This window comes from Entelurus aequoreus, linkage group LG07 (assembly GCF_033978785.1).
Source record: "Entelurus aequoreus isolate RoL-2023_Sb linkage group LG07, RoL_Eaeq_v1.1, whole genome shotgun sequence".
Taxonomy (NCBI): domain Eukaryota; kingdom Metazoa; phylum Chordata; class Actinopteri; order Syngnathiformes; family Syngnathidae; genus Entelurus; species Entelurus aequoreus.
In genome coordinates, this window is record NC_084737.1 from 6,027,085 (window position 1) to 6,043,093 (window position 16,009).

Below are 16,009 nucleotides of genomic sequence, written 5' to 3' on the forward strand. Positions count from 1 at the left end.
CTTTCATAGTCAAGAAGATGTACACAAACTAAGTCTTTCATAGTCAAGAAGATGTACACAAACTAAGTCTTTCATAGTCAAGAAGATGTACACAAACTAAGTATTTCATAGTAAAGAAGATGTACACAAACTAAGTCTTTCATAGTAAAGAAGATGTACACAAACTAAGTCTTTCATAGTAAATAAGATGTACACAAACTAAGTCTTTCATAGTCAAGAAGATGTACACAAACTAAGTATTTCATAGTCAAGAAGATGTACACAAACTAAGTCTTTCATAGCCAAGAAGATGTACACAAACTAAGTATTTCATAGTCAAGAAGATGTACACAAACTAAGTATTTCATAGTCAAGAAGATGTACACAAACTAAGTCTTTCATAGTCAAGAAGATGTACACAAACTAAGTCTTTCATAGTCAAGAAGATGTACACAAACTAAGTCTTTCATAGTCAAGAAGATGTACACAAACTAAGTCTTTCATAGTCAAGAAGATGTACACAAACTAAGTCTTTCATAGTCAAGAGGTCACCTTGTCTCCCAGGTAGGCTGCTGGGGCAAACCAGTGGAGATCCTGGTACACATCTGGAACATCACTGAGGTCGGCCTCCACCAGGTCTTGGCCAGGATACACGCTCACCGCAACTTCCTGTTTGTCTGCGCTCAACAACACCCAGCCAGACATCTGCATGGTCTGCAAGGAACACATACAGTACACTCCTCACTAGACTACATCTGGAACTTCTAGCATTTAAGAGGGCTTGGAGGCGGGTTCAAGAGGAGTTAAAGAGGGGTTTTAGAGAATTTTAAGAGGGGTTGAAGAGAGGTTGAAGAAGGATTTAAGAGAATTGTAAGAGGGGTTGAAGACAGGTTGAAGAGGGGTTTAAAAGAACTTTAAGAGGGGTTGAAGAGGGATATAAAATAATTTTAAGAGGGGTTGAAGTGAGGTTGAAGAAACGTTGAAAAAGCATTTAAGATCATTTTAAGAGGGGTTGAAAAGCAGTTGAAAAAGCGTTTAAGAACATTTTAAGAGGGGTTGAAGGGAGGTTGAAGAAGGATTTAAGAGAATTTTAAGAGGGGTTGAAGAGAGGTTGAAAAGGCGTTTAAGATAATTGTAAGAGGGTTTGAAGAGAGGTTGAAAAAGCGTTTAAGAGAATTTTGAGAGGGCTTGAAGTGAGGTTGAAGAAAGGTTGAAAAAGTATTTAATCTCATTTTAGGAGGGGTTGAAAAGCGGTTGAAAAGCGTTTAAGAAAATTTTAAGAGGGGTTGAAGAAGGATTTAAGAGAATTTTAAGAGGGGTTGAAGAGAGGTTGAAAGGGGGTTTAACATAATTGTAAGAGGGGTTGAAGAGAGGTTGAAAAAGCATTTAAGAGAATTTTAAGAGGGGTTGATGAGAGGTTGAAGAGGGGTTTAAAAGAACTTTAAGAGGGGTTGAAGAGGGTTTTTAAATATTTGTAAGAGGGGTTGAAGTGAGGTTGACGGAAGGTTGAAAAAGCATTTAAGATCATTTTAAGAGAGGTTGAAGAGAGGTTGAAAAGGCATTTAAGATAATTGTAAGAGGGGTTGAAGAAGTCTTTAAGAGTATTTTCGGAGGGGTTGAAGAGAGGTTGAAAAGGTGTTTAAGATTGTTTTAAGAGGGGTTGAAAAGCGGTTGAAAAAGCGTTTAAGAAAATTTTAAGAGGCGTTGAAGAGAAGTTGAAGAAGTATTCAACAGAATTTTAAGAGGGGTTGAAGAGAGGTTGAAAAGGCGTTTAAGATAATTTTAAGAGGGGTTCAAAAGCGGTTGAAAAAGCGCTTAAGAACATTTTAAAAGGGGTTGAAGAAGGATTTAAGATAATTTTAAGAGGGGTTGAAGAGAGGTTGAAAAAGCGTTAAAGAACATTTTAAGAGGGGTTGAAGAGAGGTTGAAGAAGGATTTAAGAGAATTAAACCAGGTTTGAGAGGAAGGGAAGCTTTTTAGAGCGTTTAAAAGCGTTTGAAGAGGTTTTTAGAATGGTTTAAGACTGTTTTGAGACAGGTTTAAAACTGGTTTAAGGGTTGTTGAAGAAAGGTTTAAGAGGCGTTCAAGAGAAGTTTAAGAGGGGACAAAAACTGGTTGAAAACAGGTTAAAAAAGTGTAAGAAGGGCAAAAAAAGAAGTTTGAGATGGGTTGAAGACTTGTTTGGAGAAGTTAAAGAGGGATTTAAGAAGGGTTAAAGACTGCTTTCAGTCTGGCTTAGGAAGGTTTTAAGCCAGGTTTGAGAGCAAGATACATTTTTTAGAGCGTTTAAGAGGGTTTGAAGAGGTTTTTAGAATGGTTTAAGACTGTTTTGAGACAGGTTTAAGACTGGTTTAAGGGTTATTGAAGAAAGGTTGAAGATGGGTTCAAGAGAAGTTTAAGAGGGGACAAAGACTGGTTAAAGACAGGTTAAAAAAGTGTAAGAAGGGCAAAAAAAGAAGTTTGAGATGGGTTGAAGACTTGTTTAAGACTGTTTTGAGACTGGTTTAAGACAGGTTAAAAAAGTGCAAGAAGGGCAAAAAAACAAGTTTTAGCCTGGTTGAAGACTTGTTTAAGACAGTTTTGAGACAGGTTTAAGACTGGTTGAAGACTTGTTTTTAGAGGGATTACTTCAGTTCGTCTCTTTTCTGAACTGCGACAACGGTCAGTGGCGCCAAAGCAGAAGCAGCTGGTGCATCCTTTGGGGTTGGTGGGATCCAGGTGGAAGGTTCCCACTCTACAGCGGTCACAACGAGAACCTTGCACGTTCTCCTGCAGAGGAAGTATAGCTGATTGAGGCCTAAATACTGCCATCCAAATACTGTTAAGTCATGTGCACTTTGGGGACTAAAACGCTGACCTTGCACAAACACTGCCCCGTGTAGGAGTCGCACACTCGCTCCTCTGTGCCCGCCTCGTTGCAGTCACATGGCCGGCAGTTGGGGTAACCATAGAAACCGGACGCACAGCGGTCACACTGGCGACCCACAACGTTGTTTTTGCATCTGGCAGGTCCAAAACATAAACACACACAAATAAATACAATCACTTTGTTTCCTTCATCCTTTCAAAGTGTGTACAAAACACACAACACATGACCTAGCTTAGAATAGAATAGAATAGAATAGAATAGAAAGTACTTTATTGATCCCTGGGGGAAATTCAGCACCACAGTTCGCTCACAATAGACAATAAACACTTAGGTATTTTTTACATGTGAATAATATAAATACAGTCTATTATACAGCATTATTCACATGTGAATAATATAAATACAGTCTATTATACAGCATTATTCACATGTGAATAATATAAGTACAGTCTATTATACAGCATTATTCACATGTGAATAATGTAAATACAGTCTATTATAAAGCATTATTCACATGTGAATAATGTAAATACAGTCTATTATATAGCATTATTCACATGTGAATAATATAAATACAGTCTATTATACAGCATTATTCATATGTGAATAATATAAATACAGTCTATTATAAAGCATTATTCACATGTGAATAATGTAAATACAGTCTGTTATACAGCATTATTCACATGTGAATAATGTAAATACAGTCTATTATAAAGCATTATTCATACGTGAATAATGTAAATACATTCTATTATACAGCATTAGTCACATGTGAATAATATAAATATAGTCTATTATACAGCATTATTCACATGTGAATAATATAAATACAGTCTATTATACAGCATTATTCACATGTGAATAATATAAATACAGTCTATTATACAGCATTATTCACATGTGAATAATATAAATACAGTCTATTATACAGCATTATTCACATGTGAATAATATAAGTACAGTCTATTATACAGCATTATTCACATGTGAATAATGTAAATACAGTCTATTATAAAGCATTATTCACATGTGAATAATGTAAATACAGTCTATTATATAGCATTATTCACATGTGAATAATATAAATACAGTCTATTGTACAGCATTATTCATATGTGAATAATATAAATACAGTCTATTATAAAGCATTATTCACATGTGAATAATGTAAATACAGTCTGTTATACAGCATTATTCACATGTGAATAATGTAAATACAGTCTATTATAAAGCATTATTCATACGTGAATAATGTAAATACATTCTATTATACAGCATTAGTCACATGTGAATAATATAAATATAGTCTATTATACAGCATTATTCACATGTGAATAATATAAATACAGTCTATTATACAGCATTATTCACATGTGAATAATATAAATACAGTCTATTATACAGCATTATTCACATGTGAATAATATAAATACAGTCTATTATACAGCATTATTCACATGTGAATAATATAAATACAGTCTATTATACAGCATTATTCACATGTGAATAATATAAATACAGTCTATTATACAGCATTATTCATACGTGAATAATATAAATACAGTCTATTATAAAGCATTATTCACATGTGAATAATATAAATACAGTCTATTATACAGCATTATTCACATGTGAATAATATAAATACAGTCTATTATACAGCATTATTCATACGTGAATAATATAAATACAGTCTATTATAAAGCATTATTCACAGGTGAATAATGTAAATACAGTCTGTTATACAGCATTATTCACATGTGAATAATGTAAATACAGTCTATTATAAAGCATTATTCATACGTGAATAATGTAAATACATTCTATTATACAGCATTAGTCACATGTGAATAATATAAATATAGTCTATTATACAGCATTATTCACATGTGAATAATATAAATACAGTCTATTATACAGCATTATTCATACGTGAATAATATAAATACAGTCTATTATACAGCATTATTCACACGTGAATAATATAAATACAGTCTATTATAAAGCATTATTCACACGTGAATAATGTAAATACAGTCTATTATAAAGCATTATTCACACGTGAATAATATAAATACAGTCTATTATACAGCATTATTCACATGTGAATAATATAAATACAGTCTATTATACAGAATTATTCACATGTGAATAATATAAGTACAGTCTATTATACAGCATTATTCACATGTGAATAATATAAATACAGTCTATTATACAGCATTATTCACCTGTGAATAATATAAATACAGTCTATTATACAGCATTATTCACGTGTGAATAATATAAATACAGTCTATTATACAGCATTATTCACTTGTGAATAATATAAATACAGTTATTAATAAACAATAACAACAACACTTACCTAGATTAGCTCATAGTAATAAACAATCATCTATGTGACGTCATACAGGTGTCACTAAAGTCTGGATGTAAAAATAACTGACATACAGTACATAACACAAAGTGTTATTTCATTAATAATAAATTGCCAATTATTTAGGAAATAATTACAGTTAAATAACAAATATGTTAAATTGAATAAAAATGTATATCCCTAAAATATAAGAAAACATTTATTTGCATTATCAAATATGAAAATGTTAAGTATCCTGTGTTTTCATAATTGTATACCGGTAGTATATATATATTTTTTGGACGGTGTCAGACCAGTGGTGTACAACGTGAGGCCCGGGGGCCAAATTTGGACCGTCAAAGTGGGGGAACTTAATTATTTACATTTAGGCTACTTGTGTTCCACGCTTGGAATTAGGAGCCCCCCCACCCCAATCTGGTTTCGAAATTGGTACAATATCAACAAAGAAACACAAGTATCGGATTTTATGGGACTGCAGGTCAAATATCCGAAGTTCTGCATCGTGATTCCTTGTGGACAGCCAGTTAACATCCAAATGTCCTCCAATATTGTTGGTCTTCTCTGCTATTTTAGTCAAGTCATTTATGAAAAGGTAAACATGCTAGCCTATAGGCCACTGGGAGCTAGCGGCTACACAACAGCTAAGCACACAACAGCACACACGCTCGACAAATAAGTGTCCTTAACTGAACAAGATTGCAATTGCCGATGTAAAAAAGTACCAAATGATTCTAGTTGCATGTTACTTACACATAGACAAGTCTCCAAGGCACAAGCACATTAGAAAAGTATCCAGTAACAAACGTGTCCGCTGCATTCAATTTACTGCATCATGAGCTTAGCTTCACAAATTATTGCGGACACGAGGAGTCACCAAAATACCTTTTCATTACACACTACAAGTTAACACAAGTTTGCATGATTCCTGCTGATGCCGTATCGGGTTGATATCAGAATTGGTCAAAACCCAAGGCTCCAATACGGGTATGGTAGCGAGAGGTAAAAAGTGGTATCCTGGCTTCAAATCGCTGTTTGACACATTGTCACCCGAGCCCTTGGAGGCAAAGACTTTGGGCACCCCTGGTGTAGACCCACAGTAGACCCTGTATTTATTGACTCACTAGCACCCCCTCATGGGCACATATCAAAACTTCCCTTCATGTCAAAAATCATTGAAAAAGTGCTAGCTAATGTTACATATACTGTAATATTGTACATGGTAATTGTTATATATTGTATATATGATATAAACATATAATATAATATAATATATCAGTATATATCATATACTGTACAAATATTATGTACATTTTACGTGTATGTTATATTTTATATTGCTACTACGGTACATTTTTAGTCTATTTTACACCTGCATTGTCCTTTCCATCCTTACACTTTCCATCCTTTGTAACTGAGCTACTGTGTGGAACAATTTGAAGAGGGGTTTAAAATAACTTTAAGAGGGGTTGAAGAGGGATCTTAAATATTATTAAGAGGGGTTGAAGTGCGGTTGAAGAAGGATTTAAGAGATTTTTAAGAGGGGTTGAAGAGAGGTTGAAAAGGCGTTTAAGAGAATTTTAAGAGGGGTTGAAGAGAGGTTGAAGAGGGGTTTATAAAAACTTTAAGAGGGGTTGAAGAGGGATTTAAAATATTTTTAAGAGGGGTTGAAGTGAGGTTGAAGAAAAGTTGAAAAAGCATTTAAGATCATTTTAAGAGGGGTTGAAGAGAGGTTGAAAAGGCGTTTAAGATAATCGTTAGAAGGGTTGAAGAAGTATTCAAGAGAATTTTAGGAGGGGTTGAAGAGAGGTTGAAAAGGCGTTTAAGATTATTTTAAGAGGGGTTGAAAAGCGGTTGAAAAAGCGTTTAAGAGAATTTTAAGAGAGGTTGAGGAGAGGTTGAAGAGGGGTTTAAAAGAACTTCAAGAGGGGTTGAAGAGGGATTTTAAATATTTGTAAGAGGCGTTGAAGTGAGGTTGAAGAAAGGTTGAAAAAGCATTTAAGATTATTTTAAGAGGGGTTGAAGAGAGGTTGAAAAGGCTTTTAAGATAATCGTAAGAGGGGTTGAAGAAGTATTCAAGAGAATTTTAGGAGGGGTTGAAGAGAGGCTGAAAAGGCATTTAAGATTATTTTAAGAGGGATTGAAAAGCGGTTGAAAAAGCGTTTAAGAACATTTTAAGAGGGGTTGAAGAGAGGTTGAAAAGGCGTTTAAGATCATTTTAAGAGGGGTTGAAAAAGCGTTTAAGAAAATTTTAAGAGGGGTTGAAGAGAAGTTGAAGAAGTATTCAAGAGAATTTTAAGAGGGGTTGAAGAGAGGTTGAAAAGGCGTTTAAGATCATTTTAAGAGGGTTTGAAGAAGGATTTAAGAGATTTTTAAGAGGTATTGAAAATAGGTTGGAGAAGTATTAAAGAGAATTTTAAGAGGGGTTGAAGAGAGGTTGAAAAGGTGTTTAAGATAATTGTAAGAGAGGTTGAAGAGAGGTTGAAAAAGCATTTAAGAGAATTTTAAGAAGGGTTGAGGAGAGGTTGAAGAGGGGTTTAAAATAACTTTAAGAGGGGTTGAAGAGGGATTTTAAATATTTGTAAGAGGCGTTGAAGTGAGGTTGAAGAAAGGTTGAAAAAGCATTTAAGATAATTTTAAGAGGGGTTGAAGAGAGGTTGAAAAGGCGTTTAAGATAATTGTAAGAGGGGTTGAAGAAGTATTCAAGAGAATTTTAGGAGGGGTTGGAGAGAGGCTGAAAAGGCATTTAAGATTATTTTAAGAGGGGTTGAAAAGCGGTTGAAAAAGCGTTTAAGAGTGTTTTAAGAGAGGTTGAGGAGAGATTGAAGAGGGGTTTAAAAGAACTTTAAGAGGGGTTGAAGAGGGATTTTAAATATTTGTAAGAGGCGATGAAGTAAGGTTGAAGAAAGGTTGAAAAAGCATTTAAGATTATTTTAAGAGGGGTTGAAGAGAGGTTGAAAAGGCTTTTAAGATAATCGTAAGAGTGGTTGAAGAAGTATTCAAGAGAATTTTAGGAGGGGTTGAAGAGAGGCTGAAAAGGCATTTAAGATTATTTTAAGAGGGGTTGAAAAGCGGTTGAAAAAGCATTTAAGAACATTTTAAGAGGGGTTGAAGAGAGGTTGAAAAGGCGTTTAAGATAATTTTAAGAGGGGTTGAAAAAGCGTTTAAGAAAATTTTAAGAGGGGTTGAAGAGAAGTTGAAGAAGTATTCAAGAGAATTTTAAGAGGGGTTGAAGAGAGGTTGAAAAGGCGTTTAAGATCATTTTAAGAAGGGTTGAAAAGCGGTTGAAAAAGCGTTTAAGAAAATTTTAAGAGGGGTTGAAGAAGGATTTAAGAGATTTTTAAGAGGTGTTGAAAATAGGTTGGAGAAGTATTAAAGAGAATTTTAAGAGGGGTTGAAGAGAGGTTGAAAAGGCGTTTAAGATAATTGTAAGAGAGGTTGAAGAGAGGTTGAAAAAGCATTTAAGAGAATTTTAAGAGGGGTTGAGGAGAGGTTGAAGAGGGGTTTAAAAGAACTTTAAGAGGGGTTGAAGAGGGATATAAAATAATTTTAAGAGGGGTTGAAGTGTTTTTATATTTTGTACATTTTACATGTATGTATGTTATATTTTATATTGCTACTACGGTACATTTTTAGTCTATTTTACACCTGCATTGTCCTTTCCATCCTTACACTTTCCATCCTTTGTAACTGAGCTACTGTGTGGAACAATGTGGATCATTAAAGTTTGTCTAAGTCGAAGTCTAAGCAGCTCACCTCATGTTTGGAAGAGCAGGATTTGTCTGATAAATACCAATCTGGCTTTAGGTTATTTCACTCCACAGAAACTGCTCTTCTGAAACTTTCCAGTGACGTGATGGCGACTCTGTTTAGCTTTTACTCCGTTTGACATCTGCCTTTGATACTGTGGATCACAGGATACTGATAGACCGCCTCACATCTGACATGGTGCAGTTCTCCAGTTGTTGACTTCAGTGGTTGATATCAGTGGAAGAACTTTCAATGATGTCATGTGGTGTGGCCCAGGGTTCTGATGTCATGTGGTGTGGCCCAGGGTTCTGATGTCATGTGGTGTGGCCTAGGGTTCTGATGTCATGTGGTGTGGCCCAGGGTTCTGATGTCATGAGGTGTGGCCAACGGTTCTGATGTCATGTGGTGTGGCCCAGGGTTCTGATGTCATGTGGTGTGGCCCAGGGTTTTGATGCCGCTTGGGAGGTTGGTCAGTAGTTTTAAAAATGTTGGTCATCATTTCTATGCAGATGATATTCAACTGTTCTGCTCCTTCAATGATTCAGAGTTCCACTTTTGATCCGAGTTCTTGGAATGTGGATCCTGTATCAAAAACTGCTTGCCCTCAAATTTCCTCCAGATAAATTCTAACAAAAGGCAAACTCTGATAATTGCTCCCGATAAAAAGATGAAGAAGTCCCTTGGTGCTCCGGGTGCATGTCAGAAACCTTGGGCTGGTGTTGGATCAGTCCAAGTCTCGGGAGGGTCTCTGGCGTCAACTGACCAAAAACTGTTGTTACCACCTCAGAAATATTTCTAAAGTGAGAAATTTGCCGTCAAAATTGGATCTGGAAATGATCATTCACACGTTCATTTCATCTGGTATTGATTATTGCAATTCTCTCTTCAACAAGTCAACACTAAAGAGACTTTAGACGCTACAAAATGCAGCTGCCAGACTTTAGACCAGACCAGTCCACATCACCCCCTTTTCCTCCAGTCTTCATTGGCTTCCAGTCTAATTCGGTTGAAGATTTTAGTCCTGACTTTGCGTGCGTTGCATGGTGGGGCCCCTCAGTACATCACTGACTTGTTACGCCCCTACTCTTCAGGGTCTTCAGGCCAGGGTCTTCTAAAGATCCCCCAAAAAGTCCTTCTAAAACCCTGGCATTCCAGACTACAGCTCCCAGACTCCGGAACAACTTGCACCAGTCCCTCCGTGATCTTGACTGTGTTGACACTCTCAAATCCCTTCACTGGCTTCCTGTTCCACTCAGGATTGAATTCAAAGTCTCCCTACTAACCCACCAGTGCCTCCATGGAAAAGCCCCCCCCTCTACCTCAAAGAACTACTCACCCCCAAATCCTCCACACGACACCTCCGCTCCGGACAGGCTAACCTCCTCCAACCTCCGAGGACAAAGCTACGAACAATGGGAGACCGGGCTTTCTGCTCCGCCGCTCCCAGTCTGTGGAACGCTCTCCCTGACCACCTGAGGGCACCACAGACTGTGGATGCCTTTAAAAAAGGCTTAAAAACCTTTCTTTTTAAAAAAGCCTTTTTTTTTTTAGATATATGCATACTAGTTTTAACTATTTGGCTGTTCTAGTTTTTATTTTTATTTATTTTTTATTATCTTTTTATACACTGTAGCACTTTGAGGTTGTTTACTCAATGTAAAGTGCTTTTTACAAATATAATCTATTATGAAAGAATTATTTGAAAACATTGCTTTTTGGCAAAACTTTTAGTCAATGCACCTTTTAACTAACATTTTTATGTTGTTTTAAATGGAATTGTTTTACTTCACCTATTTTTTGTACAGAGCTTTGTCATTTTATCTGTTAAAAGCACTTCATGAATAACATTAATTTACTGTGCTTACAGCGGTACTACAACAAAATAAAAGACATGTTCTTCTCCCTGACCTGCACTGGCCGCTGAGGGTGTCGCAGTTGACGTCGGGCGTGACGATCCCGGGCCGCGAGCAGTTGCAGACCTCACAGCCGACCACCGGGTGGCAGCCGAAGGTGAGGGGCTCGCAGCGGTTGCACTCGGGTGGTAGCGTCCTGGGAGGACAGATGCACTCGCCCGACAGAGGCTCACACAGCCGGTCTCCACAGTTACACGCTGCACACAACACAACCCGTGTCTCACTATCGCCCCCCTCAGGTAGAAGGTTGTGTTACAGGAGGTATGGGACACTCACGTCTACAGCGGGGGAAACCCCAGTACCCCGTGGCGCACATGGAGCAGTCCCGGCCGATCACGTAGGGTCTGCAGCGGCACTGGCCGCCGAACGGCTCGCAGGCGTCGCTCTCGGCGCCGGCCTGGTGGCAGGCGCACGGCGGCGCCCCGTTGTTGAAGAACGCCGACAGCGACGTGGCCGAGCTCAGGCAGAACGGCGAGGCGCTGGTGGGACTGCAGGGGGCGACACACAAGGTCAGTCAGCACAGTCCAGACTTTGTTTGTTTGTTTAGAGCAGGGGTGTCAAACTCATTTTAGATGGGGGGCCACATGGAGAAAAATCTACTCCCAAGTGGGCCGGACTGGTAAAATCACGGCACAATAACTTAAAAATAAAGACAACTTCAGATTGTTTTCTTTGTTTAAAAATAGAACAAGCACATTCTGAAAATGTACAAATCATAATGTTTTTTGTTGTTGTTTTTTTTACAATTACATGTTGCGGCTAATGGTATTCTATCTTTATTTGTCGTTATTTATATTTTCTGAATAAATTATGTGATAATGTTCATCAATGTTCATCAACTCATTGGTGTTAATTTTCAATCTATCAAGATTTAAAAAAAATATCAAATTCAAATTACAGGATGTTATTTATGTAGTTTGATCATTTTCCTCGACTGATGTACTAACATGTGGTTTATTTTGTACATATGTAACATCATCTACAAAGATACAAATAATTGCTATTGCGACATCCAGTGGAGACATTTAGAACAGCTGTTTCTTTCATTCCAAAATTTCAGGTTAATTTTATATACCTAGCAAACTCATCCCGCGGGCCGGATAAAACCTGTTCGCGGGCCTGATCCGGCCCTCGGGCCGTACGTTTGACACCCCTGGTGTATTTGTCAAGCAACACAAGCAAGCAAAAATAAAGACAACTTCAGATTGTTTTCTTTGTTTAAAATTAGAACAAACACATTCTGAAAATGTACAAATCATAATGTTTTTTGTTGTTGTTTTTTTTACAATTACATGTTGCGGCTAATGGTATTCTATCTTTATTTGTCGTTATTTATATTTTCTGAATAAATTATGTGATAATGTTCATCAATGTTCATCAACTCATTGGTGTTCATTTTCAATCTATCAAGATTTAAAAAAAATATCAAAATCAAATTACAGGATGTTATTTATTTAGTTTGATAATTTTCCTCGACTTATGTACTAACATGTGGTTTATTTTGTACATATGTAACATCATCTACAAATATACAAATAATTGCTATTGCGACATCCAGTGGAGACATTTAGAACAGCTGTTTCTTTCATTCCAAAATTTCAGGTTAGCAAACTCATCCCGCGGGCCGGATAAAACCTGTTCGCGGGCCTGATCCGGCCCTCGGGCCTGATCCGGCCCTCGGGCCGTACGTTTGACATCCCTGGTTTAGAGAAATCAAGAGCAGGCTAGTAAAAGAAACCTTTGACTGTACACCACATGACTTGTACATTTCCGACCGCATTGGTGGAGGAGGAATTATGGTGTGGGGTTGTTTTTCAGGAGTTGGGCTTGGCCCCTTAGTTCCAGTGAAAGGAACTCGGAACGCTCCAGGACACCAAAACATTTTGGACAATTCCACGGGATGGCACTTGGAGTTCATATGTGAGTAAAGGCAGGTGGCCAAATACTTTTGGCAATACAGCTTAACATTTATATGGATTTATTTATGAAAGAGAGGATTTTGTTAACAAGTTAAATGTGTTTAATGATAATAGGAGCATGTTTAACACTTTGGAACTTAGCAGCAGTTTTAGGTGTATTTTGAAGTCAAGTGGTATGCATGAAGGTGATCACTGACACGCCCACTTTCAGGTAAACAAGTAAAGAAGCATGTTCGCTCCAAATAAATTGGGTAGTTAATCTGCGTGTATTAATACCATATTTTCTGTGATTAATCATATGAATTAACTTGCCAGCCCTAATTTGATTGTAACTTAGTTAAAATAAGATGACCATACACACCACTGATCAATATATTTATTATATTTACTACCTTGATCAGACACTATCATCATATATATTTACTAACTTGATCAGACACTATTATCATATATATTTACTAACTTGATCAGACACTATTATCATATATATTTACTAACTTGATCAGACACTATTATCATACATATTTATTATATTTACTAACTTGATCAGACACTATTATCATATATATTTACTAACTTGATCAGACACTATCATCATACATATTTATTATATTTACTAACTTGATCAGACACTATCATCATATATATTTACTAACTTGATCAGACACTATTATCATATATATTTACTAACTTGATCAGACACTATTATCATATATATTTATTATATTTACTAACTTGATCAGACACTATTATCATATATATTTATTATATTTACTAACTTGATCAGACATTATTATCATATATATTTATTATATTTACTAACTTGATCAGACACTATTATCATATATATTTATTATATTTACTAACTTGATCAGACACTATTATCATATATATTTATTATATTTACTAACTTGATCAGACACTATTATCATATATATTTATTATATTTACTAACTTGATCAGACACTATTATCATATATATTTACTAACTTGATCAGACACTATTATCATATATATTTATTATATTTACTAACTTGATCAGACACTATTATCATATATATTTATTATATTTACTAACTTGATCAGACATTATTATCATATATATTTATTATATTTACTAACTTGATCAGACACTATTATCATATATATTTATTATATTTACTAACTTGATCAGACACTATTATCATATATATTTACTAACTTGATCAGACACTATTATCATATATATTTACTAACTTGATCAGACACTATTATCATATATATTTACTAACTTGATCAGACACTATTATCATATATATTTACTAACTTGATCAGACACTATTATCATATATATTTACTAACTTGATCAGACACTATTATCATATATATTTACTAACTTGATCAGACACTATTATCATATATATTTATTATATTTACTAACTTGATCAGACACTATTATCATATATATTTATTATATTTACTAACTTGATCAGACACTATTATCATATATATTTACTAACTTGATCAGACACTATTATCATATATATTTATTATATTTACTAACTTGATCAGACACTATTATCATATATATTTATTATATTTACTAACTTGATCAGACATTATTATCATATATATTTATTATATTTACTAACTTGATCAGACACTATTATCATATATATTTACTAACTTGATCAGACACTATTATCATATATATTTACTAACTTGATCAGACACTATTATCATATATATTTACTAACTTGATCAGACACTATTATCATATATATTTACTAACTTGATCAGACACTATTATCATATATATTTACTAACTTGACCAGACACTATTATCATATATATTTACTAACTTGATGAAGAAACTGTTTTGGCCACAGTTGGTGATGAAGTCGTAAGATTTGTCCAGCCGCTCCTCGCTCAGGTAGCTGGAAGTGTAGCTGGACTCTGGGACCACCAACACGTAGTCCTGGACAAACACAGCAAGGGTCCGGTGAGGATGACGAAGGTTTACTTTCTAGTAGCCTGGCTAACTTCCTGCTAGCCTGGCTGACTTCCTGATAGCCTTTTTAACTTCCTGCTAGCCTGGCTAACTTCCTGGTAGCCTGATTAACTTCCTGGTAGCCTGGCTAACTTCCTGCTAGCCTGGTTAACTTCCTGGTAGCCTGGTTAACTTCCTTGTAGCCTGGCTAACTTCCTGGTAGCCTGATTAACTTCCTGGTAGCCTGGTTAACTTCCTGGTAGCCTGATTAACTTCCTGGTAGCCTGGCTAAGTTCCTGGTAGCCTGGTTAACTTCCTGCTAGCCTGGTTAACTTCCTGGTAGCCTGGCTAACTTCCTGCTAGCCTGGCTAACTTCCTGGTAGCCTGGCTAACTTCCTGCTAGCATGGCTAACTTCCTTGTAGCCTGGCTAACTTCCTGGTAGCCTGGCTAACTTCTTGGTAGCCTGATTAACTTCCTGCTAGCCTGGCTAACTTCCTGGTAGCCTGGTTAACTTCCTGCTAGCCTGGCTAACTTCCTGCTAGCCTGGCTAACTTCCTGGTAGCCTGGTTAACTTCCTGCTAGCCTGGCTAACTTCCTGCTAGCCTGGCTAACTTCCTGCTAGCCTGGCTAACTTCCTGCTAGCATGGCTAACTTCCTGTTAGCCTGGCTAACTTCTTGGTAGCCTGGCTAACTTCCTGCTAGCCTGGCTAACTTCCTGCTAGCATGGCTAACTTCCTGGTAGCCTGGCTAACCTCCTGCTAGCCTGGCTAACTTCCTGCTAGCATGGCTAACTTCTTTGTAGCCTGGTTAACTTCCTGTTAGCCTGGCTAACTTCTTGGTAGCCTGATTAACTTCCTGCTAGCCTGGCTAACCTCCTGGAAGCCTGGTTAACTTCCTGCTAGCCTGGCTAACTTCCTGCTAGCCTGGCTAACTTCCTGGAAGCCTGGTTAACTTCCTGCTAGCCTGGCTAACCTCCTGGAAGCCTGGTTAACTTCCTGCTAGCCTGGCTAACTTCCTGCTAGCCTGGCTAACTTCCTGGTAGCCTGTCTAACTTCCTGGTAGCCTGATTAACTTACTGCTAGTCTGGCTAACTTCCTCATAGCCTGGTTAGCTTCCTGTAAGCCTAGCTAACTTCCTGCTAACCTGGCTAACTTCCTGCTAGCCTGGCTTACTTCCTTGTAGCCTGGCTAACTTCCTGGTAGCCTGGCTAACTTCCTGGTAGCCTGATT

At 36.6% G+C, this 16,009-nt stretch overlaps 1 protein-coding gene across 2 annotated transcripts in view; it reads right to left on the reverse strand.

The window, feature by feature from the left end:
• Window positions 1-16,009, reverse strand: part of lama5 (laminin, alpha 5) — a 169,332-nt gene that overhangs the window by 56,405 nt on the left and 96,918 nt on the right. For both annotated transcript variants that reach the window (XM_062052488.1, XM_062052489.1), the window contains exons 33-38: window positions 14,652-14,767; window positions 11,168-11,379; window positions 10,887-11,088; window positions 2,837-2,981; window positions 2,608-2,748; window positions 532-693 (exon numbers count right to left, since the gene is read on the reverse strand). In XM_062052488.1, coding sequence (XP_061908472.1) covers window positions 532-693; window positions 2,608-2,748; window positions 2,837-2,981; window positions 10,887-11,088; window positions 11,168-11,379; window positions 14,652-14,767 — 978 coding nt within the window. The remainder of the gene's footprint in view (window positions 1-531; window positions 694-2,607; window positions 2,749-2,836; window positions 2,982-10,886; window positions 11,089-11,167; window positions 11,380-14,651; window positions 14,768-16,009) is intronic.